This window comes from Myotis yumanensis, unplaced genomic scaffold, assembly GCF_028538775.1.
Source record: "Myotis yumanensis isolate MYYU_CA2020_CCGP unplaced genomic scaffold, mMyoYum1.0.hap1 SCAF_3, whole genome shotgun sequence".
NCBI lineage: Eukaryota > Metazoa > Chordata > Mammalia > Chiroptera > Vespertilionidae > Myotis > Myotis yumanensis.
In genome coordinates this window covers 38,729,740-38,755,496 of record NW_027223754.1, presented here as the reverse complement: position 1 = coordinate 38,755,496, position 25,757 = coordinate 38,729,740, and the positions used below count along the sequence as shown (strand labels likewise).

At 39.2% G+C, this 25,757-nt stretch overlaps 1 protein-coding gene across 5 annotated transcripts in view; it reads right to left on the bottom strand.

Annotated features, from left to right (window-relative positions):
- The window catches only part of NALCN (sodium leak channel, non-selective), a 300,069-nt gene that overhangs the window by 47,064 nt on the left and 227,248 nt on the right, over positions 1-25,757 (bottom strand). For 4 of the 5 annotated variants that reach the window (XM_070408640.1, XM_070408639.1, XM_070408642.1 and 1 more), the window contains 11 exons: positions 24,937-25,010; positions 23,287-23,361; positions 10,560-10,661; positions 10,109-10,178; positions 7,682-7,773; positions 7,470-7,592; positions 5,115-5,171; positions 4,755-4,875; positions 4,527-4,658; positions 3,406-3,573; positions 1,612-1,716 (listed from right to left, as the gene is read on the bottom strand). In XM_070408640.1, the coding sequence (XP_070264741.1) occupies positions 1,612-1,716; positions 3,406-3,573; positions 4,527-4,658; positions 4,755-4,875; positions 5,115-5,171; positions 7,470-7,592; positions 7,682-7,773; positions 10,109-10,178; positions 10,560-10,661; positions 23,287-23,361; positions 24,937-25,010 (1,119 nt within the window). The remainder of the gene's footprint in view (positions 1-1,611; positions 1,717-3,405; positions 3,574-4,526; positions 4,659-4,754; positions 4,876-5,114; positions 5,172-7,469; positions 7,593-7,681; positions 7,774-10,108; positions 10,179-10,559; positions 10,662-23,286; positions 23,362-24,936; positions 25,011-25,757) is intronic. The other variant, XM_070408641.1, reaches the window with a different exon arrangement.

Genomic DNA, 25,757 nt, shown 5'->3' with positions numbered 1-25,757 from the left:
TCAGGTTTATCCTCTGTGGAGGGCAGCTAAAGGAAGCAGTGACTTAGGTGTGCCTTGTGCAACAACATAAGGTCTGCCCAACTTAAGTATGTCTCTTCTGCCCTGCCGCTTCCCGAAATCCTCATTATGAATATACTCCATAATGAATATTGACCGCACAAAGATGTTATCTGTATTTTATTCTAATTAGACAGCTAATAATTTTTATAATTAGAAGACTTTTCAAACTGATATAAACTCTATATCAGATAATGATAGTTGCTGGAAATACGTATTGTAATTCAACTCTATTAATCCTTCGGAAACACGCATTTTAATGGACTCGGGCATTATTTTACCTGTATGAATGAGTACATACTTTTGCTAGTTTATACATTAGCAGTACTTGGTTCACTTCATTAGTCTACTCATAATTTTGGGAAGAATCCTTAAAAGATTGAGGCACTAGGTAGTGTAGCAGAAACTGGCAATTATTAACCAAACTCTGCCCCTTTTTCCCCACAGAAGACACCACTCAGCTACATATCGCAGGCCTCCTTCCAGTCTGGCGAGGCTGTGCTCTTCCCAGTGGAACATGGATTGAAGTGAGGTGTGCTGCTTCTGAGCTCAGCCTTCTCAGGCAGAGATGGTTCTTTGTTCATATGAGCCAGCTAAATAAAGAAGACTTGAAAACAGCAAAGGGTGGGGACACAAAACAGAAGGAACTTGAATGCTGGAAAGGTCATTTGGAGGAGAGCTGTCCAATTTACCCAAGATGCAATATATTCATTTCATTATGTTCGGCTACTGAAATATCGGGGTTGTTCCAGCAGTTAGCTTTCTCTTACTGACACTGACTAAAGGAACAAGCATTAGCAAAGTATTCAAGCTCAGGTCTTTGTTAGTTGTCTTAATTCTGGGCAAATAAGAGCTGATGTAAGGGCCGAAACCGGTTTGGCTCAGTGGATAGAGCGTTGGCCTGCGGACTGAAGGGTCCCAGGTTCGATTCCGATCAAGGGCATGTACCTGGGTTGCGGGCACATCCCAGTGGGAGATGTGCAGGAGGCAGCTGGTCGATGTTTCTCTCTCATCGAAGTTTCTGGCTCTCTGTCTCTCTCCCTTCCTCTCTGTAAAAAATCAATAAAATATATTAAAAAAAAAAAAGATCTGATATAAGGCCTTGACTTCCTAATGGGGAGAATGCTGGAGTGGAGAAGTATTATACAGGGGACGTGAAAGTCAGACTTTGCCTTTCGTACTTTTGGATGGGGAGGCTATTTGTTGACATGAGTGTCATGTGACAACAGAGGCAGGATTAAGTTCAGGAAGACTCAAAAGAAAAGTTTCTGAGATTCAACATCTGGAATCTTGGGTGACTATGCAGAAGATGACAACAGTAGATTGACACTGGAATAGGAGGGAAGAGTAGAACTCCCTGAAATGTGCTTTTAATCTTACAAAGCTTTGTTAGCCGGAGAAGACATACTACATGCTTTAAGCCAAAGGAGTTCGTGGGAAGAGAATTCTTAAGAGTTTTGTCAGGGGGCTGTCAAAGTCGCCTCAGCACATGCTTACCAAGGGATGGTAAACTACCTTAATTTTTATTCCAAAAGATAGAAAGGAGTATCTTACCCTTCTAATAATGTTGGGGTCATTGCACTTTGCCAGTTTTCCAGCAAAAAGCTGAACTCCAAAGCTTGCAAAAACAAGCATTAATGTCAACAAAAGAATGGAGACCTGAAAGAAATTGGTGAGATGTCAAATCTCTCAGTAAAACTTTAAACAGTACATTTGGTTTGAACAGCAATATGAACGGAACTTTTCTGATAACACTGTATGAAATTCATGATCTTTTGATGATATTTTTTAACTTCTCCATCACAGGTCATTCAATTAGCCTTACTGGAATGTTAAAAGAAGAAAATTAACCAGAGGTTTTGAATTTTCAGAATAAAAACATACAACTTTCATGTAAGAATATGGGCTAAGGTATTGTTGATATGACTTAGATTTTTCTGATTTTAAAGTCAACACTTTGATCTATTTTATTGAATGGAACAAAAGAAACATGTTTAAACAATTATATTTTCCCCATTTTCTCAAAATGGATTCATATCTCTATTAGCAGAACACAAATTAGAGGGGCAGGGGCTTTGCTTTCTTGTGAGCATGTGAATGTGCTGCTCACAGGATTCATGTAATTCAGTCTAAAACAAACATACAAATCTGTGAACTGGCTCAGGCTCCCTCTGCTGGATGGCTACTTCGGTCTCCGCAGAAAAAAGTGGCAAAGGGTAAAATACTGAGCACACTATTGATCTGTACTTGTTGACTAACCTAAAATATACCTTAAGTATACTTAAACTGCACAGAAACATCACCAGAAGAAAGGCACACATAGATTCTCTCCTAAAATCTATTAAGGGTCAAAGATATGCCACATTAGCCATCAGGTGATATTCTGTTTTTCTTCAGTTCTAGCGGTGTGAAAGCCAACATTTTATGGCTTTGTGACAAAGAAAATATGGAATTTTAAACACATATTTAAAAAGTGTTAGCAGCTCCATGCCTATAGTAACAGTCCAACCTGTCTGTAAAATAGCTTAGGATCAAATGCAGCTACAGCTGCTCTCTTACCATAGGTGTGTTTCTAGAAAGCAAGATAAGAAATAGGCTTATGGGAATTCATTCACATTTTTCCATGCACAAGCAGAACTCATCAGTAATAACAAGAATCCCTTGATCACTCCTTCTGTAACAGACTGTGAGCAATGAGCCTCTTACTCATTTTATCTGCAGCCCTGCTCTTAAAAGGACCCTAAATTAATGTTCACTCAAGTAAAAAGAATGTTTTTCCCCTCAATCACATTTGGAAGTATTCATTACTGTACATTTAGGTTACTTAGAGTAGGGTATATTTGTATGTTTCTTTTTTTTGTTTTATGTTAACATTCTAGAGATCAGAGATAAATTCTATTGCTATATGCTTTAAGTGACATATTAAATGAGATTATGAACCCAAATGTGTCAATTCCTAATATCATTTTGTGAGGTAGATGGTGTTGAATCTTTTTAACCTTAATTTCCAGATGGGGGAACTAAAACCCAGAGTAGAAATTGGGCCAACAGTTCAGAATGGAAGTGTCAGCAAATACTGTCTTTGGATTCTCCTTTCATTGTCATTTCCAGAGAGCTTCTCTTTAGCTTAGGAAAAAAATGTTTGTTGAATGAAATATACTAATAAGGCAGAAGCACTGGGGGTAAAGTTTCTGAATATGTATTGTGCATTGTTAGTGCTTCTATAATCCTCTGACCAAAAACTAAAATTGCAGACTTCACCTTGACAAGCAAGACTTACTTTATCCTCTCATTAGCTACATTACAGAGGTGGACTCTGCACTGGGAGCGAAGGTAATTGGAACATACCAAAAAAATTTCCTTGAAGCCACTGAAAAGCTCTCGAACCACTTTCCTCATCTGTGGCACCAGTTTGAATATCCGCAGCGGCCTTAGGCACCGAAGCACCATGAGGAGCTGAGCTCCTGATTCAGCAGGCACATTTTGAGGCATCCAACAGAGAAATATCAAGCTCACCTAGAGGGGAAAAAATCATCTCTGAAATTTATCCTCCACTGTGTACATTTTCTGAGAGCCAACTGACTACAACTATCCCTTAGGAGAGACTCCATGTGTTATATGGGACACACATTCACCCGGTAACTATGCAGTCTCTTCACTCTAAACTATGAACCCAATCTAGACCCAAGCAACCGTAAAGCACAGTCATCAGGCATATGCAGGAATGGAATGGGGTGCCACCACAGGTGTGCACCAGTGCACTCTGCCCCTCCTCTTACTGACACACTGGAGGTTCTGCTCATGTCAGCAGGATTGAAATTCCTTTGATCAAAGAGACTAAACCTCATTCATGACCTAATACTATTTTATTAACTACCTATAAATGTTGCACTTAAGGGTCACAGTTCCCCTTGCTGTGCTGAAAAAGAAATTGATTTTATACCTTTTTGAACATAAAGAGAAAACAAAGAAAGAAATTTCTTTGAGTTGTTTCCTATGGTTTCTCAAATTAGTTTAACCAAACAGTTGAATGGTCTTTCCTAGCCAGGTATTTTGTGCCTTAGAATTGGGAGAAAGGTCCAACCACTCTCACTTTAGTTTGTTTTTAGTAGTAAGGCGGCTCATCAATCAATTATATGATGCAGATTTTTTTTAGTATTGGAGCCACTAGAATTGTGGGGGGCAAACTAGTTTTGCTATCATAGACCTCATTAACGCATGTCTTATGCATACATAAAAGTGGATGATGTATTTCCAACCATCTCCATGAATCTTTTTAATGCTTTCCATTTAGATTTTTATATGCATGCCTCTTATTCAGCTATAATGGACTTACTAGTACTTTACTTAAGAGCTCAGTTTTGGCATCTAAACTTTGGTGACTCACATATCTCACTCTTGTACCAAGAAAAGCAGGAGCTTTTACAAATCCATTTTATTTTATATTTAGGAAATAATCAAAGACTTACAAGATATATAAATATGTCCATCACTCCACCAAAGTCTCTGATGACAGCAGTTGGAGTGAAAAATAAGCCATCTGCCATAATCTTCAGATTAAGCTCAATGCTCATGAATATCACAAATACATACTCAGCAATCTGAAATGAGCAAAAGGCAGTTTGATCACAGTGAATGGAAAAGATGCAGGTCAGTGTCTTTCCTCGGAGCTGTGGGTTAAGATTCAGCAGAGGTACCTGCAAAGTAGGTGCATGCATGACTCTTCGGAAGGGAGATTCGAACATCATGGAAATGCAGGAGCAGATGGTTACAATGATCATGACCCAGTCCAGGTAAGTCACCAATCCCAACAAGTCACTGCCAAAGACCAAACAGAACTGAGGAACACACACGATCCAGTAAAGGCGGCTAAAAGCCAGAGAAGTCACTGTTGTGATTCTAATAATGTGACTGGTACATTTTTATGAATCATCAATTGTCTATTTCATGGCACAACATAGCAGGAAAATAGAGGGCATTTTTAATATTTTTATGCATCATAAAATAGTACACAGAAACTTCAAATGTGCATGGAAAACAGAAGTTGTAAAGCTTACTAAAGTTGATGGTACTTTGTATTTTTCACAGCTCCTGTGACAGGATCTGTTTTAGATCTGTAAGAGAGAATAAACATATAAACTTCTGCTATATAGCAATGGTGTTATAACTTGGCAGCATAGGATTTAGAAACACCGCATCTACCTAAATCTCTTTTTACCCTTTATAAAATGTCCATTATAATATACTAGAGGCCCAATGCATGAAATTCATGCAAGGGTAGGCCCTCGAATCCCCGGCTGCCTCAGCCCTCTCAGCCACCCTGGCTTTGTCTGGAAGGTCATCCAGTCATTCTGCTGATCGGCTGTTCTGTCAATTTGCATATTTCACTTTTATTATTATAGATGTTAACTATATGTGACTTTGGGAGATAGAGAACATTAGATGAAAAAAATTCAGAAGAGCTTGCAGTTAATACATATGAAAGTAAAGTTTTATATTCCTCAAAATATTTAATTTTAGAGTTGATGATTCTATTCAACAATTTCTGATATGGATTTTACAGAATTAAATTTTGGCTTTTCTTTAAAAACATGCAGTTAAAATCTTTGCCTTAGCAGTTTGAAGATGTTCCTCATAATTATTTAATTAAATATCTCTAAATTCAACAGAGTCCTTCACCCTTATTTAACTGTGATCTTGTGGAGCAATGTATATAGAATTTCTCAGTAAGGGAATCTCTAACTTTTACTTTTTTGGGGAACCAATCTTCAGTGAAGCCCCTAATAGTGTTTGTATGTGTACTCCCAATTACAACAAAGTCATCTTTGGTCCATATCAGCTGCGTTGCTGACAAGGAGAATTACATCGCACTAAATGGAGTGGAGAATTAATAATTAGGTGTTAACATGAAGGCAGCCAACAGGATAATTCCAGATTAAAAACCCACTTTGGAACTCATCAAATCAATTTTAAATTGCCAACTTTTTCCTTTACTTTGTGAAAACTCAGGGGAGTTTTTAAAGATTATTACTCATTTATTTGAAGCTGTGAAGATCTTTCTAGAAAAGCAGAAAGAACAATGGATTGGCTGTCAGAGAGGGCCATGCACTCGCTGGTGTCCTTGGCAAAGCTCTTAATCTCTGCTGACCTAAAAGTCATCCCCTGTTGGAGGAGAAGATACACAATCACCACCAAATGATTGCTGAGGTCTCCTCCAGTCCTGAATGTCATGACAGTGTATTAGTTTCAGATGGCTGCTATAACAAAGTACCACAGACGGAGTGGCTTAACCAACAGAAGCTCATTTTCTCAGCTCTGGAGGCTAGAAGTTCAAGATGTCAGTAGGGTTGGTTCCTTATAACGGCTGAGAGAAGGCTCTGTCTCAGTTCCCTCTCCCTGGCTTGTGGATGGCCATCTTCTCTTTGTGTCTTCACGTAGTCTCCCCTCTCTACGTGGCTGTGTTGTCCAAATGTCCTCCTCATGTTAGGACACTAGTCATTTTGGGTTAGAGCCCACTCTAATGACCTCATTTTAATTTAATTACTTCTTTAAAAAGTCCCTATCTTGGTTACATTCTGAGGGTACTGGGGGTTAGCACTTCAACACATGACTATTTTTTGGGGGTGGACACAATTCAGGTCACAACAGATAGTGAGTATCATATGCGACTGATTGTCAACACAGGAGGTCAATTTACTTAAATGATAGCATCAGAGAAATTCCAGCTATAGATGGGAAAGTATTCGTACTTCCTCCACGACTTTTAAGGTCTTCAGGATATTACTTAAAGTTATGCATGACAAAAATTCCATGTCACCCACTGGCTGCCTGCTAACAACGGCTTGAGTCATCACAAATGCAGCGGCCTCCAGGTTGACCACACTGACGGCCTCTTGCCCGTTTGTTCCATGTGGGTAGGAATGGAGACACTGGCCAGTGGGTTTTCTTCTTGGAACAGTTGATAATGGAAACACTAGTCAACTTTCTTTTTACTTTACATTATTCTAGAAGAAACAGATTGGGGTATTTTGATCATAAAGAAATTACAAGTGGGAAAGAAGATGGACGCAAGGCCTTCGCCTTGTCGCTCAGTCTCCCTTGGCTTCCGTGTTCAAAATGAGTGTGGAGTTAATAACACCGATACAAATGTACTGGGCAGCAGTTAAAATGAACAGATAAAAACGGCTAAGTGCTTTCTAAACGTGAGTTTTATATAAATTTAAACTACTTGCAACCTTTGTTTGTTTTCCACCCGGTTGGCCGCTCAGCAAATAGGAGCAGCATGATTAATTAGCCCACAGTTTATTTTGTGACCCCATTAGGATTACACGTTCCTTCTCCCTGGTATGACAACCCCACCTGCTGTTTGTACGATTCAGGCCAAACACCTGGCTGAAAGTGAGGGTACTTACGCATTAAAGCGTGCCCGGACCACCACCCGGCAGAAGTTTCTGAACCTGTGCTCCCGTCCCACTATGAACAGTGGCTTATCGAAGTACGGGTGGTTCTCTCGCAGCTCCTCTTCTTGCACTTTCCTTGAAGGGGACATTTATGGGAGAGTAAGGTTAAGGGAACGTTTGCTGTTCCAAAGTGAGAGCCAAGAAACAGTGTTAGCACCCTGTACCTTTTCATTTCTGCTTGCTCCTTTTTTTCTTGGATCATCTTTATTTCACTGTCTTCTCTTTGTGCATTTCTGTATCTCACTGTATTGGAATGCTAGAAATAAATTAAAATGGGGCATATCAAAATGGATGATATTTTTGAACAACCACCCCAAAATGATCATTTTATACATATCTTTATTTTATATATACTTTAATGGCCATGTCATCTTAGCAAGGGTGTTTTTTACTCCAAATGATTTTTTAAATATATATTTTATTGACTTTTTTTACAGAGAGAAAGGGAGAGGGATAGAGAGTTAGAAACATCGATGTGAGAGAAACATTAATCAGCTGCCTCCCGCATACCCCCGACTGGGGATGTGCCCGCAACCAGGGTACATGCCCCTGACCGGAATCGAACCTGGGACCACTCAGTCCGTAGGTCGATGCTCCAAACTGGTTAGGGCCAAATGATTTTTTTTTCAATAAAAACTTTTATTGAGAACCAATTATGTGCCAGGTACTGTTCCAGTGCTGGGAATATGGCAAAATGGCAAAAACAAACAAACAAACAAAATCTAAATATGACAAATCAAACCCTAGTCTTGTGGGGCTAATGTTCTAATAATCAGGGAGAGAAACCAAAATTAGATCAAAACAAGTAAGAATGTGAGAAAAGATTTAGCATTTTGGGGAAAAACAAAGGGGAATAAAGCATGCTAGAAGCCCACAAGTTTAAATAAACAGGTCAGAGCAGGCCTCAATAAGAAGTTGTTATTTGAGCAAAGACTAGAAGGATGCAGGCCACTGGATGTTTGCAGAAATTAGTTTTTCCTGGGGAGTGAGTGGGTTTGCACATGGAAAAGCCAGGATGCCAGTGTGGGTGGAAAGCAAGCAACAGAGTTGGAGATGAGGCCAGGGGGGTGTGTGTGTGGGGAGCAGATCATGAAGCACATTGACTCTGATTTTCACTCTGTGGGAGATGTAGAGACATTGCTCAAATAACTTGATAACATTTTATAGATCGTAGTGCCTACATCGAATTGTTTTTCTCTTCTATTATTATAACAAGTGAAAAAGATGAAACTCTCTATTTAAATTGCTTCTATTGTAGAGGAAAGATTTCTTATAATAAGCAGAATTCCCATGATCTTTTGCTATGGAGAAGACAGGGGGTGGGTTTTTGTTTTATATCTATGTAGAAAATATAACAAAGCATCTTTGAAGGAGAAATGAACTTCTGCAATTGAGATCATTCAAAGAGAGCCTTTTGTTGTATATTTTAAACATGTATTTAAAAGCCATGTCCTAATTTGGTTTTGGAGTTTACTGTGCATTTCTACTGAAATCTATGAAAGGAAAATCCTCGGAACTAGTGTTACTTCTCTGAATTTTTACCTAGAAATTTTCTCCATGCACTATGGTAGATCATAAATTTCAGTATACAGGTCTTGTGTTGGATCCAATCAGACTTCCATGTCGACAATACAATGGATCATATCAGACAACATTCTGGCTTAAAAAATCGTGACAGTAACAGATGTTTGTGCTAATCAGACCCATGTACCTTGGTAATGGCTATATCAGGTGTCTCATCTGGGGCTCTGGGCCCATGTGGAGGAGGTACACTGACCATCCTCTAACATTACCTGCCCCCAAATCTCATCCCTTCACACTATTTTATTTTTCTTTATGCAAAGTCAATCTGTCACAGTAATAAAAAAAAAAGGAATAACAATTACCCAGGAGTTATTCTATATTTGTTTACTTGCTTATCATTCTTTCACTAGACTATAAGTGCCTGCAAGGCAGAGATGATGTCTTGCTTCCCCTCTAGTCCTCATCACTGAGAACAGAATCTGCATTCATATAATGAACACTTGATATATAATTGGGTCAGTGAATAAATAAATGAATGGTGTAGGGTCTAAAAGCAAATAAATTATTGGGAAATGTTATGCAATCTTTGACATAAAATTCTTTTAGAAATCAAATTTTATTTCCCAGTATGTAAAGCTCTGAAATGGTGGGCTTGGGACCTAGAGTCTAGAGCAGTGATGGCGAACCGATGACATGCGTGTCAGAGGTGACACGCGAACTAATTTTTTTGGTTGATTTTTCTTTGTTAAATGGCATTTAAATATATAAAATAAATATCAAAAATATAAGTCTTTGTTTTACTATGGTTGCAAATATCAAAAAATTTCTATATGTGACACGGCACCAGAGTTAAGTTAGGATTTGGAATTTTCTATGGTTAATCATCTCTTTTCTGTCCCTGGCCATTTAATTTGTTTCCTGAGTCTCCTGATTTTCTCTGGTAGAAAAATCTTATGGAGACGTGACAATGTGACAGAAAGACCCAGGCACTGGAATCGTCTGAAGCTGTCATTTAAATACATCTTAATAATCATGTTTCAAAATCCAAAGCTTTGCTTAGAACTTACATCTTGAGTCAGAGTTTCAAGAGATTTCCCCCTGCTGATCCTCTGGCTGTTTGATCCGTGTCTTAGTGATCTAAAACAACCACAACCAACTGGTCAACATATCTCAAGACCAACTTTGGACTTAAGCAATGATCATTATTTAAAAAATAAAGAAATAAAACAACTTTTCTTAAATAAAACAAGTATATTTCTTTTTATAGCAAAAGCTTTTGTCTACCCAACTGTCTTTGATAACATCTAACTGAAATTCAGAATTTTCCTTTGGACATAACCAAGGTAAAGATTTTTGAAAGAACTTTTGAATCTTTGGATCTGATCGTGAATATTTCGTTATTGTTACCATCAAGGAGTAGAATCCATGCTATCTGCTAACCAGGCTGTGTGCAGCAAACACTTCCTGTAACACTCCTTTCCTTGGTTTCTCTGCAGCCTTGTCTCCTGCTGTATTTACCTGCGCTCCTGGCGGATGTGATGCTGCACACTGAGAATTGACCTTTCCTTTGCTGGCTGCCCCTCAAATGAGCCACTCAGCATGCGCTGTCGAGTGCAGGCTCTAGGAGAAAAAAAAGGAGCCCATGATAAATGTGTGATCTGTACACTTGGAATGAATAATACATAACTGCTCATTACTCATTATTTTTAAGGAAACACCAATGATAAGGCAAAATACAGCAAATGACACACAATCATAAAGGAAAAGGAGCTTTAGGCTTCCTGACAAGAATACTTTACAAAACAGAACTGTCTTGGTTATGAAGAGGGGCTGGAAAATAAACAGAAAGCTCTCTTTACCCCCTCACCCCCAACATGTTTTCCCTCCCCATCACCCAAATAGGAGAGCTTCTATTGGGATTCTGTGAGTAGTAAGGCCAGCCTGACCACAGTTAATCATGATGTTGGTTTTGAATTTAGAGGTTTCCAAAGCCCTTAGGGAAGGGTTTGTCCACCCTTCCCTGGGATGGCAGAATATACATTTCAAGATTTTGTAGAACTCTAAGAAAATTGGAAAGCATAAAGTTAGATAGGGGCACAAATTAGTACTAAAGAGATGTAACTAAAGCTGGAATTAATACTAAGAGAAACCTCAGTCTGAAGCTTGTGACTTATAGGTAGTCAGTCAGTCACCACTGTCTTTGCAACCACAAAACTCCAAAGATTTTTTAAAATACCCTATCTTTTTCACAATTGGGTGACTCAACACCTGTAGCGTGAATGATTTGGAGAGAGAACAAATTTCTTCTCCAGAAAGCTCTCTCCAACGGAAATGATAGAAATTCCCTTGATGTAGTCGTCAAGTGGAGAGAAATGCAGGGCATAAGAGAGCTGTATGCCAGAGGCGACACTGTCACGAGTTCGCTGAGTGGCCCTTCAGCTCAATTCCCTAATGGGGAACATGAGGAGAAGGCCTTGATCTCAAAGAAAACTCACAGGCTTACAATACGATGATGGTATGATATGAACATCTCATGACACTGTATTTGTTCAACACCTGAACACGTCTACTACTGTCATTGCTTTACAAAAACACTTTCATACTTATGTTTCCTAACATGTTACCTAGACTAGCTTTGATTTACATTACTGTCTGTCTCAGAGTTATCATCTTTGAGAAAAGATCTGTGTCTGCTTGTGCGGCGCCAGCACGGCCAAGGGTGAACCTGAGGAGGGGAGGTGAAGGATTGAAGAAAAGACAGACAAGAGAATACAGCTGGGGCTCAGTGGATCTCCCATGCCTGGATGAGGACACAAAAGACCCAGCCTGCAAGCTGATGCTTTATTTTATAGTCTGAGTAAAACAAGATTAACATGTATACAAATGTTTTTGTTTTGGCAACCCTTGCTGCACCTCCCACAGTCCATTAGCTACTTAGGAAGGAATCTGGGAGGGCTACAAGGTCAGGAAAAGGAGCTTTAGGCTTCCTGTCAAGAATACTTTTACAAAATAGAACTGCTAGGAGAGCTCTGCCCTCCAGGCTGGGACTTGTTTGTGGCTCTGCCACAGGTCAGCCCCAGGTTTGACCCTAGAATCGCTCCCTACATCTGCTTAGTATACTTAAAACAGCAGTTTTTATGATATCATGTGTATATTTAAGTACTTAAAAATGCCTTTGATACCAATGAAAATAATTATGGAGAAAACCTATGAAAAATCATACAAACTCAATGAATGCAAATGCATTACAGAAAATAAAACTCAAATAATCACTTTTCTTAGTTTAATAAGCAGCAGGAAACATTAAAATCCAAATAAAATTTTATTAAACAACAAGGATTTATGAGGATGATATACAGAGACTGTGCTTATTTCCAAGACTACAGTGATGTTGCATAGGAAGATGCATTTGTAAGTTAGGCTGAGTTGACAAAGATGTAGCACGATCTTAGGTACACTATGGATTATTTGTCCAAGAAAGAACTGAAAATTATGAAGCCATCCTGAGAAAATCTATTTGGACAATGGTGTTGTTCTGATATATATACAGATCCCTGCCATTAGTGTAAACTGTCAAGACTTAACCTACAGCCACTGTCTTAGTAACTTTTATATTTTGTTACAAGGCTCTCCCCTAAAGTAGTTGAGACCTATAGGACTTACATACAAAATACATACAACTGCGTTATAACATACACATTTGAGTTGGTTGTCCTGCTAAGTTTGAAATAGAAGAATGTAACTGGCTTTAAGCTGCCTGCTGGAGGGGTCTGTGTGCCTGTGCACATCAAAGCCTAATACCATGCAAACAGGAATTTGCAGCACAAAAAGTGAGGGTTTTTAGGAAGTGGCCCAAGCCTAGAGGCACAGGTGAGCTAATGCTCAAAACCTGGATCCCTGATTGGTTCCAAGGAATGGGTTTTATAGGGGGGAAATCATCAATTATGGTGACTACAAAAGATAGGTTCATGGTCAGGGTTGTGGTCTCTACTGATTGGTCGGTGCTAGGGTCTGGTTCTGATGTATCACTTTGTCTGGTTTTGCTGCTTTTGAGGTCCTGGAGCTGAAACACAAGTGAGGCCTAGAGGCCATCTCTACTTTGACCACAACTTTGTCTCTGTGGTCAACAGACCCAAGGCGTTATTTCTAGGATTATTCGATGCTCATCAGAACCTCATTGTCCTGAGGGCTTAATGCTTAAGGGAGTGAACATGCAAGGGAGAAGGAGGCAGGTGGGTCAGGGTGCTGAGGCCAGTTTGACTCAAAAAGAAAGAAAGGAGAAAAGGACATACTAAAGAAATTACATTTCTGCACGGTTACAGTTTTTGCCCAATAGTCAGTCTAAGGCTGTCTGGGCATCGTATTGAGGAAGAGTTAGCACTGCATCTACTGACTCCAGGGCCTGAAGGATGTTCCGGCACCTGGGGCAGCATAACACACCCACACCTGCTGGGTGGCAGCCTCTGTGGATCCTGGGGTCAGATCCTCTTCCTGTGACCCCAAACAAGCAGGTCACAGTGGAGACCCTTGGCTATGGGAAGACTCTCCTGCCCCACCCCCCACCTGTGATGTCTCTTCTTCCAACAGCGTCCGTGAAATGTGGTGAGAAAGCAAGTTCCTTTTCCTCTTTGGCTCAAGATCACTCTACTCTTTCCCACTGGGTCCGGAGAATACAGAAAGTAGTACTAAAACGGGTTGGAGTTTCAGCCATATAGTATGTAAGTTGTTGTGCTCTGTATGGTTCAGTCATGGGGGAGGAGGGCTGCTTTTTAGCTCTACCCTGCAAATCAGAAAACCTGTGCTTAACCAGGTTGAGATGGCCACCTAAATGAGCATAATATGTAAAACCATTTGCTTTAATTTCCTTTTCCTACCACTTTCTTCTACGTTTATAATGTTTGCTAGTAAAATTTTAACCTAGAGAAATGATGAAAAAAAAAAAGTGCCCAGTAATTCTGGGTCCATTAAACCATGTAACAGGTGACTTCAGAGTTCTATTGGAGCCAAGCATAAACTTTGGTGGTTTCCTTTGCTCACTGAGAGGGCCCTGCCAGGGTCTTCCTGTTCTCTGAGCAGAGGCTGTATATCCACCTCCTCATTTCCTGGGCTCCAAAAGTACCCATGTAATCTGAGCAAAGTGAAGACAGGCAGATAGGGCCAGATTGGCTTGGTGTTAAGAGGTCATCTTTGGTGCTTAAGGCTCAACATGGTTCCCTGTGCCAGCCTCACACATCCCAGCACTCCACCTCCGAGTCTGGTGCCAAAGCAAAGGTAAACAGTCTCCATCTCCATTCAGTGGTGCTCTTCTTGGATCAAGTGCTCCCATGTCTCCCCCTTTCCTTTGAGTATCTTCAATGGCTTTCGAATGAGAAAACTCAGTAGGTGCTCAATAAATATTTGTTAAATGAATGAACTTTGAAATTCTGTGAAGATCAAATATTCTAATTTCTTTTTTGATCACTTCATCCTTATCAAGTATGAAAACAATCACAAGCAAAACAGCATGTGTTTGAAATATACTTTTTAAAGGGCATGCTAAATCATCTTAATTTTACCTCAAGTTGGAATACTATGCCATCAAAAAATGAGCTGCACACCTATGAGAGATGGGACCCTTCGACAGGAATCAAAGAAAATCAGACATTGCTTCCTGCAAGTAGGAAATTTATAAACCTTTATCTACATTCTAGGTGAAAGCTATTAAGGGAAACCCTGTAAGCTGAAATGAGGCTGAGCTGCACTCATTTCAATATCATAAAAGGGAGATCTGACCTGTCACTGGGAACATGGTCTCCATATATCTTGTCTTATAGCAATCTACCACCACGCCAAAGTACCAAATAACAAAGGAATTTGAGATTTTTAATATTTTACCAATAAGGAATTTGAGGCTCTTAATATGTTATCGATATTTTAGTAAAAGACCTACTCAGAAGTACTGTAAAATTAAATTAAGTTACATTTTGCCACTTAAAATTTTTCATTTAAATTTAGATGACTTTTGATCTCACATAAGAATTTAAAAAAATATGTTTTCAGGAATGAAGTGTTCATTTGTTTGCTGCCTAGAGAAAAAGCAAAGATAATGGTACAGGAAAGAACACACTGATCTTCAGGGAAGCTCTCACGACTTAGGGAAAGATTGATATCGTCTTGGAATTAAGGTCTTCAACATCTTCTCTCTGTCTCTTCATCATGGCAAGGACTAGAAGGGCCAGTTCCTAGAAACTCCATCTAGTGGCTTCATATTAAAAAAAAAAAAAAAAAGTCTGCCTGCTTGGCTTCTGGAGCTGGGAGGCACAAGGCTTCAAGTGTCTGGTGAAAAATAATGAAGTCTTTTGTCTTGTCTGAGTGAGGAAATTCTCCATTATGCAGGCATATGTAATCCCTTTATCCCTGCTCCCTGGAGGAGAATTACAGTGAGGCATTTTCCTTTTCCCAGTTGGGGTTAATGTTATGCCCTCTCTACCTTTGAAAGTAAAACAAGACTAGGACCCCTGATGATGATTCAAATGTGGGAATATTCTTCAGCAAACACACATTCCCAGTTGCAAAAATATTACCCCTGGTTTCTTGCCAAGCCTTTGAAAAAAACATATGAAAGATTGATTCTTTTTTCTTCTTCTTCTTTGCATTGCCTTTGTGCTGTGGAATTTCAATTGCCCCTTACATGACAGCCATATATATATATGATCTTTTATGGAGGCTGGGGGAAGAGAACTGCATCTTAAGAAATTGTCTCTATTTTTCTTGACATTTCTCCATCTAAAATATTTTTAAATTGGCCCAAAGATTATGGTTATATGAGAGATCTTTGGAGCTTTATTAGCCTTTAAACACCACTAGTTGTTTATAGAAACAGTAGCAGGGGGTCCTCGGTTTCTTTCTTCGCTTTCTCCATGTCTTCTTTCTTAATGTTCCAGAACAAAGGTGTTGGCAAAGCCTGTATATTCTGTAATGAAAAAGAGAGATCTGTGAGTCTTCAGATTATCTGCATCCATTATAGAAAAGTTAAATAACATGATACCATCTGGTAGTAAATATAATTACTACATAAAAAAAAACTACAATGTAACTTTGCAAAGCATTAAATTTGAGGAATGTTACTCAAATCTTGAGCTCCACAAGGTAGCACATGGTAAAATATTATCTCAGGTTTAATATAGTGTAGTCACATCATCAGACAACAGGAAAATAGTCTTTCAGGGATAATTATGTAAAACTATGGATGAACTGTGTAAGAAAATAGATGAGTATTTCCTGGAATGGCTCTTACCTGATTCTAGTGAAGTGACAAGGTGATTGCCCAAAGTAGAGGCAACAGCAGATACTAATGGGTGAGTTCCTCTGTAATGGGCTCTTGCTGAGATGAGAAAAAAGCTGCATTTTTATTGTAGTTAATACCCCACTTTTTTGTGAATCAGCCCAGTCCTGAGTAAATGAATATGGCTCCTGAATAGCAACAGCAGATTAGTTCTTTCCAATCTTTCATTATTAATAAAAATGTTTTCTTATATAGACATGCAGATACATGTCTGGGCCAACCAAAACTCCACTGTGGATTGAAAAATAAAAAGAAGCCTTTAATTTCTTATCATCTGTAGGTACATTAATAAAAAAGAAAAAGTAACTCGTAGAAAATCTATGCCTTTAGTGCATCTATTAAAATTCAGCAAACAAAATGTCTGAAACCTTACACCATTCATTGGAGTTCAATTTTTGTAACCCAACCACTGACTCAGAAAACTGTAAATTACAACACAAAAACTAAACTTTTTATCATGATAAAAGTGAAAATTTGTTAATGTTGCATAAACCATATGAACCAATTTTCCCACAGATACATATTTTTCTATATTACTTATTACTTTACCCTCCAATGATAAAATAGTAAAAGGAACACCTTGTTAAAATATCTTCCCACATTTGTTAGGTAAAATTTAACAGCAGGTCTCCCAAGACAGAACAATATTCCAATCACTTTGAAGCTTATCTAAAAATAATCTACAAAGCAGATACTAGCTCAGAAAAATAACCTGTCTTGATTACTACAAATCAGGTACTATCTAGGAAAACATCTCAGAATATATTATTTTACTACATATGGTAATAGATGTTAACTAGACTTATTGTGGTGGTCACTTCATAATATATAAAGATCAAATCATCATCTTGTACACCTGAAACTAATGTAATGTTATGTCAATTATTTCTCAATAAATTTTTGGGAAGGTTGAATGGACGTTTTGTTGTTAAAAAAGCAATATATATATATGAATTTTTCCTTCAATTAAGTTATAAATTGTAGTTGTCAATAAAAAATGATTCTCTTAAAATGATAAGCCCTAGCTATTTTGTCTCAGTGGATAGAGTGTTGGCCTGAGGACTGAAGGGTCCCAGGTTCCATTCCTGTCAAGGGCATATGCCCAGGATTGGGGCGATCCCCAGTAGGGGGCATGCGAGAGGCAGTTGATCAATGATTCTTATCACTGATGTTTCTATCTCTCTCCCTCTCCCTTCCTCTCTGATATCAATAAAAATCTATTTATAGCCCTAGCTGGTTTGACTCAGTGGATAGAGGATCAGTCTGCGGACTGAAGGGTCCTAGGTTCGATTCCGGTCAGGGACACATGCCTGGGTTGCGGGCTTGATCCCCAGTGGGGGACGTGCAGGAGGCAGCCAATCAATGATTCTCTCTCATCATTGATGTTTCTATCTCTCTTTTCCTCTCCCTTCCTCTCTGAAATCAATAAAGATATATTTAAAAATATATATGTTTATAAAAAATGATGAGAAAAACTAACCCTACATATGCCATTAACTATAATTTATTTTTTTGTAATAAGTGGCAATCAACTAAAGGCTACTCTTTAGACTTTAAAAATTATTAATACAAGTGCAGGGCCAGGAAAATTTTGTCATAGATCCAAATATCAGATCAGACCGAACATTCGAAAAGATTATGAATCCCTGGCTGGTGTTGCACAGTGGGTTGATCATTGTCTGGTACACCTTAGGGTCACTGTTTTGCTTCCCAGTTAAGGCACATGCCCAGGTTGCAGGCTCCATCCCTGGTTGGGGTGCATACAGGAGGCAGCCAATGGATGTTTCTCTCTCACATCTATGTTTCTCTCCCCACTATTCCCTTACTCTCTCTCTAAATCAATAAAACATATTTTTAAAAAGGTTATGAATATACTATTCTAATTAATGAGTACTGATGGCAAACCACAAAAGAAGGGGACTTAAAAATAATACAAAATGTTTATTTTATTTTGACATTTCTCTATGCATTCAGCCTAGTAGGAATGATAATAGATTTTTTAAATCAATTTCAAGGCTTTGAATTAGAGCAATCTGAGTAGCAGCAGTAATGTGTTTAAAGCACCCTGTTATTTGTTTTGATTTCATCCACTGCCTTTTGAAGGAAGCTTTCTTTAGTGGAGCTGAATGGTATAGTCAAAGTCAAAGCAATAGTGAATTTTTAAAAAAGTTTTTATTAAATGTATTGGGATAACATTGGTTAAAAAATTATTTAGTTTTCAGGTGTACAATTCTATTATATGTCATCTGTATATTGTATTGTGTGTTCATCATGATAAGTCAAGTCTCCTTCCATCATCATTTATCCCCCCTTTACCTTCTACCTCTCCTCACCTCCTTTCCCTCTGATAATCACCACAGCATTTCTGTGTCTACGAGTTTTTTCTTTGCTTAATCCCTTCACCTTTTCCTCCCTAGCCCTCCAATCCTCTTCCCTTCTAACAGCTATCAGCCTGTTCTCAGTATCTAAGAATCTGTTTCTATTTTGTTTGTTAGTTTATTTTGTTTAAAAGATTCCACATATAAGTGAAAGCATAATAACAGTGAATTTAATAACAACCTTGAATTTTATATATTAGGTGGTATGACATTCTATCTCGCACAATACTCTCCAGGTTAAGTCTTGAAAAACAAACAAATAATACCCATTTGTGCCAGGTGAGTCACTGCATTTAAGCATGCAACTGTAGTCTAGAGTTCTGTAAAAATAGCCCACCTTTGTTTCTTAATAAAGAGTTCTCAAATATATCCAGAAATTCATTTCTACTTCTCAGGCATCAATTAATTAAAAAATACATAGAAGAATACAAATTAAAGATGATTACATATAGAAAAGGTATCTTCACCAATGATTCAAATACTTCAAACTCTGGAGCCCTTCTTCTCTGAAGGACGTCTGCCTTTGTGGGCTTTCCTATTCATAGGAAATTCCACATACTGGAATCATGTGGATCCTCGTGTCAAATGGCAGATATTTGGAAATGTGAGTCCCCTGAGAACTGAGACCACTGGCAGCCCCGTAGCTTAATTATCAATATCAAGAACTAAGCTCTCTACATCAATATGACTTTATTATCCATTCCAGGAAATGCCTGTCCAGGAACTTAAGGCCATTAACCAATAAGTAATTCCACTGTTAGCTTCAGGAACTTTCCAAAAAATCCATTCATCTGAACTACAGACTAATGAACCAGCCTCTCTAGACAATAGGTCACTCAACTGGTCAACCAGTCACCTATAAATAATTGTACTTATCAAGATTCAGGCCAAGACTCTGCCCCACTAGAGCCACCAATCCTAACCATTTAAAAAAATACTCTTTCTTGCCGAAACCGGTTTGGCTCAGTGGATGGAGCATCGGCCTGCAGACTGAAAGGTCCCAGGTTCGATTCCGGTCAAGGGCATGTACCTGAGTTGCGGGCACATCCCCGGTGGGGGATGTGCAGGAGGTGGCTGATCGATGTTTCTCTCTCATCGATGTTTCTGACTCTCTATCTCTCTCCCTTCCTCTCTGTAAAAAATCAATAAAATATATTTAAAAAAAAATACTCTTTCTAAAAATTAGTTGAATTTATTTTTTAAAAGCAATACATGTATATGATTGAAAATTCAAAAGGCATAAAATAGATTCTGGGAGTGGAGATGGAAACATGAAGTCACCATTTATTCTTCCTCTTCTCAGAAATCACCCCAAATCAAGAAGAAAAGTGAAAAACTGAAGTGTAAAGTCCATCTGATAACTGATAACTGCAGTGTGGAGCCACACCGGTAGAAAGAGCATGGAAGATAGTAAAGAGGTAAAGGTATGTTACCGCTTCCTCATCTCTCACCCACAGAGCTGCCCTCCCCAGAACAGTATTGGTTACCTGTTCATAACAGGTGCTTATTACCTACTAGAGGCCCAGTGCACAAAAATTTGTGCACTTGGGGTGTCCCTCAGCCTGGCCTCTGCCATCTCGCAGTCTGGGACCCCTCGGGGGATGTCCACCTGCTGGCTTAGGCCCACTCCCCAGGGGATCGGGCCTAAGCTGGCAGTCAGACATCCCTCTGGCAGCCCAGGAGCCCTCGGGGGATGTCCACTTGCCAGCGGGGAGCAGACCTAAGCTGCAGTTGGACATCCTTAGCGCTGCTGAGGAGGCAGGAGAGGCTCCCACCACCACCGCTGTGCTGGCAGCCATCAGCCTGGCTTGTGGCTGAGCAGAGCTCCCCCCTGTGAGAGCGCATTGACCACCAGTGGGCATCTCCTGCATTGAGCGTCTGCCCCCTGGTGGTCAGTGTGTGTCATAGTGACCAGTCATTCCCAATCATTCTGCTGTTAGGGTCAATTTGCATATTACCCTTTTATTATATAGGAGGATAGAGGCCTGGTGCATGGGTGGGGGCTGGCTGGTTTGCCCTGAAGGGTGTTCTGGATCAGGTGGGGGTCCTGCTAGGGTGTCTGGCCAGCCTGGGTGAGGCACTGAGGGCCATTTTCAGGCTGGCCACACCCCCTTCAAAGTGGGGATCCTTACTGGAGTGCCAGGCCAGCCTGGGTGAGGGGCTGATGGCTGTTTGCAGGCTGGTCAAGCCCCACAGTGGGGACCCTCATCCCATGGGAGTGTGGCCAGCCTGGGTGAGGGGCTGAGGGCTGTTTTCAGGCTGGCCACACCCCCTTTAGGGTGGGGGTTCCTATTGGGGTGCCTGGCCAGCCTGGGTGAGGGGCTGATGGCCACGGCCGCGGGCTGGAAGCAGGTATCTGGGATTTATTTAACTTCTATAATTGAAACTTTGTAGCCTTGGTCCGGCTCAAAGCCTGGGTTGCCCCTGGCAACCCATGTTTCCAGGCCCTCCTTGAGCGGAGGCCATGCGGGCTGGTATCTGGGATTTATTTATGTTCTATAATTGAAACTTTGTAGCCTTGAGCAGAGCTCAGGGCCAGCCAGGGCAGGCAGGAAGCTTGGCTTCCTCCATCGCCGGGGGCAACCTAAGCCTCCTGCTTGCTCCAGCTCCGTGGCCACTGCCATCTTTGTGACGGACTGACAGAGTGAGGGTGTGAGGGTGTGACAGTTAATTTGCATATTACTATTTTATTAGATAGGGTTGCACATTCTGGGGAGTCCTTATCCTCCTTTTTTCTTTATTGAGATATAATTGACATATAACGTTATATTAATTTAGGTGTACAATATAATTATTTGATATTTGTATATATAGTGAAATGATCTAAACTCTTATCAAGAATTTTCTGCCCAATGTCAATCAGATACCCCTGCCTAAAGGCACTTAAATTCAAATCCAAAACCTTAAAAATATTGACCCTAACTATCCCTTCTGAGACATTAGTAAGACTGCTGACGTGTTGGTTTCCTTCACTGTAATAACTATTAAATTTCACTTTGCTTGATCAACAGATTACTCAGACAACATTTTGGGCAGTCTACATGGCAAAGGCAGATAGAAAACTGAGGATCAGATAAGTGAGTTGCTCAAGGTTATAGAGAAGCAGAACCAGACACCAGTCCAGGCCTTCTAATACCAGTCCAGTATCCTGTGTTACCCAAGATTGGGGTGGTGGTGGGGGGGGGGGGGGGGGTGGGGGCTGTTCTAACAGCATCTCTTCCCATCTTTAAATTCCTAGAGTCTTGCCCTAGCTGGTTTGTCTCAGTGGATAGAGCACTGGCCTGTGGACTGAAGGGTCTAGGGTTCGATTCTGGTCAAGGGTACATGCCTAGGTTGCAAGCTCGATCCCCAGTAGGGAGTGTGCAGGAGGCAGCCGATCAATGATTCTCTCTCATCATTGATATTTCTATCTCTCTCTCTCCCTCTCCCTTCCTCTCTGAAATCAATACAAATATATTAATAAATAAATAAATTTCTAGAGCCTAGTGGAGGAGAGGCTCTGGAGAGAGTGAGAAGACACAGAGAGTGGTGGAAACTTTTCCTTCTTCCCCATTTTGTGTAGGGTTTTTTCAATCATTTGTCCTGAGGTGACTGTAAAGGTTTTTTTTTTTTAATTTCTTTTGAGTTTCTCTCTTTCTTTTTCTGTTTAGTTGTTGTTTCTTAAAATAAATAAATAAATAAACAGCATAGAAAAATGCCCATGAACTCATAGACATGAACTCAATCTATTCTTAACTTTCTAATTTATGGGCTGGTTACATTATAATGCAGGCATATTATTATTATTAATTCTACTATCATTATTAGTATATATAAAAAAAAGTACAACCAAAGAAACTATCCTTTTGACATTTTGCACTTGTCCTTAATTATTGTACAGACTAGTGAGCAGAGATGAGGAAAACTTTTTACAGAAGAAAAGAGCTAAATGACTATTCTAAAGATTGAATATGTGTTCTTACAATAAATCTTGATTTTTTCCTAATTGTAGCCTCTTCTGTTCTGAGATTAACTGGATGAGAGGGCTTAAGCAGCCTCAAGTAGCTCCTTCTCATCTTGTAGTATGCTATGCTGTTGCCTCTGGGCGCCCCTCAAGCTATTGCACAAGTCTGAGGGTGCCCCTAATCCCTGATAGTCTTAACTATTTTGCTCAAGTACCCCATAAACTTTCTCTTTTTAAAACCACTTATGTACATTTACAAATCAACAATTAAATTTTCCTTTCCTTGGAGAATCTCATCCATCCAGTCCATTCAATTTTATGGCATTGGGCACCTATGAAGTCCTTTTCATTGCCAAACCAACCAGCTAAATCTCTCAGAAAAAGTCTGCCTTTATTTTTCAATCCAAATAACAGCCCGTTGTGACAACCAAGTCATTTCTAAGGCTTAACTTTAAGTAGATAAATTCTTGGGAAGAGGTTTTCCAGAAATTTGTCACCCGGACAATAAGGTGCTACCTGAAAGCCATGTGGGAATAGTCCCTGTGTTTGGCAACCCAGAGGACTTTACATTTCAGATCAATACACTACACAAAATTTCACCTTTCTTTTAGATGGATGAGTGAGAGTTTCATCTTTCCTTTGTAAACTGGGAGAGAGGTGAATGAGGAAAGGGATCTGGAAAAGAAAAAGTGGAAGATCAAATTTAAGAATGAGTTCAGACGCAAGTGGGGCTCTGGAAGAAATGGCTTCCTTCCAAGTGTCCCTGTCTACCCATACTCTGAAAGTCTCTGGGAACCCCTAGGGAAAATTCACATCAGTGGAAAGGCAGTTATTCTGGATAGGTGAATAAGGTTGTTTGGGTTCCTATTTTTGCAGGTAGATTCTGAATACAGAGTATTACAATCTCCTTGTAGGCCATTTCTGGTTGAAGCAGAATTCTCTTCCTCATGAACACACTGACACACCTGCAGGGCTGGTCCAGCACATGATCTGTTTTGTGTGAGTTGGGGGTAGTTTTCAAGACCCTAGGAATTGGCCTGGCCATGAACTTGTCCAGTTACAGCTTGATAAAAACCCTGTAGTACCACATAGTGTTCAAGGCTGGCCTCATGGTGTTGTTGATGGTAATGTCAGAACTGAGCCAGTTGGAAGCAAATGGAAGTTGGGACACAGGTTGTTATAAATTTGCTTAGAAGCTTTCCTGTTACTATTTCAAGAAGACCTCTTAGGTTCATCTCATCATATTCTGTGATGATAATATAGAAGCCCCAGAAATATTTATTCTAATTTCATAAAAGGTACTCCAATACATATTCAATCCTGTGCATGAATCACCACCTAACATAAAAAAATAAATACTTTTAATATTGTCTTGATTAGTTAGAATTGGTTTTGGCATATAAATTTCAGGTACTGTTAAAAAGTTGAAATAGTTTGTCAAATCATATATTCGCGTTATTTTTAAATTAAGTTATACAAGTTACAGTGAGCTACATTCTGGGGAAAATGCTTTAATGACTGTTCCTATTAATGAAGGTAAGAGAAGAAGGGACTCCTTTCCCTTCACACAAGCTTGAAGAGGGCTTCCTGGTATACATTTACCCATTTACCTTGTCGGTCATTCTACCTTCAGATCCAAATATTTAACTGTGTCATTATGTACCAATAACTTACAAGTGCTTATGAATTTTTATAATGATCACATTACTTTATATTGTAAAATACTCTTAAGTGGGTGGCTTAATTTTCCTTTCTAATATTTCACTTCAAGGTAGATTTTAGATTTCAGCATTAAATTAAGGTGTACAATGTTTTATAAGCATTCTAAAATGAATATACTTTTGATTCTTATAGATTTTAAATAAATTGATTCTTAAAAAATCAATAAATCACAATTACTTTTAAAAGCTTACCCTTTTACTATTTTCCTCTTAGATTATGATTAGTCCTTTGGCTATCAAAAAAGACATGACTTGTAGGAATAAAAGTAAGTATTTTCACCTTTTTGTAAAAGTTTATAATTATAATTTGTGTTTAAGTACCTGAAAATAAAATAAATGGCCAATTGAGCTAGTAAAATATTACTGTATCAGGAAAAATGTTAATGAGGTATTTGACACTGTTTATAAGTAAATAGTTAACCAAACCTACTTTCTAGCAGAAAGCATATATTGATACTCGGAAATTTCGTTCATTAGAAAAGCTCTTTTTTGCTTAATATAATTCCACTGTTTTTAAACACATTGTTACCTTAAGATTTTAGTGACTGCGGTCTCCTTTTCTAGAAGATTCCTTGCCCTGATGCTGAAAACAGACTTGCGAAGCTGTAAAATTATGAGCATGACTTTAGTTTTGTAATAAAAAAGGACTAATATACTGACAAATCATTACATACATTAAATAGATAACACTGTTAAAATATTAAACATGATTTTTTTCAAAAAGCATCATCATCCTTAGCCAGGTAGGTCAGTGGGTTAGAGCATCATCCTGATACACCAAGGTTGCAGGTTCCATCGCCGGTCAGGGCACATAGAAGAATCAACCAATGAATGCATCAATAAGTGGAATAACAGATCAGTGTTCTCTCTCTCTCTCTCTCTCTCTCTCTCTCTCTCTAACAAAAAAAATCAATAAAAAGCATCATCATACAATTGGTTCTATCATTTAGTTTTATTTTCTACTTTTACTTTTTTTTTTTAAGGCAGAACTGCAAACAAGCTTGTCCAGGTATGGGAAAGATGCATTGGCTATGCTCACTAGTAATAATGTCACCTCGATAGACTGTTCAGTTTCCAAAGAATTTAACACTGAAACGAATATAGGACTCCTTATTGCCATTGTTCAATAAAATGTTCTCTCCTCTACATTGCATCTGTGTCAGGTTTTTGGCCGGAGGCTCAATACTAATCTGAATGATAAGGATGGGGAGAAATATGAATAGTTTTTGAGGTTTCTTCCAAGTTGATGATGATGAAATTATTCCAGGGGAAAGGACTAAAAAGAAAAATACTAGAGGCTGACTAAAAACTAGAAGATGCATTCCCTGAGCTCGGGCCTGCTTGATAGCT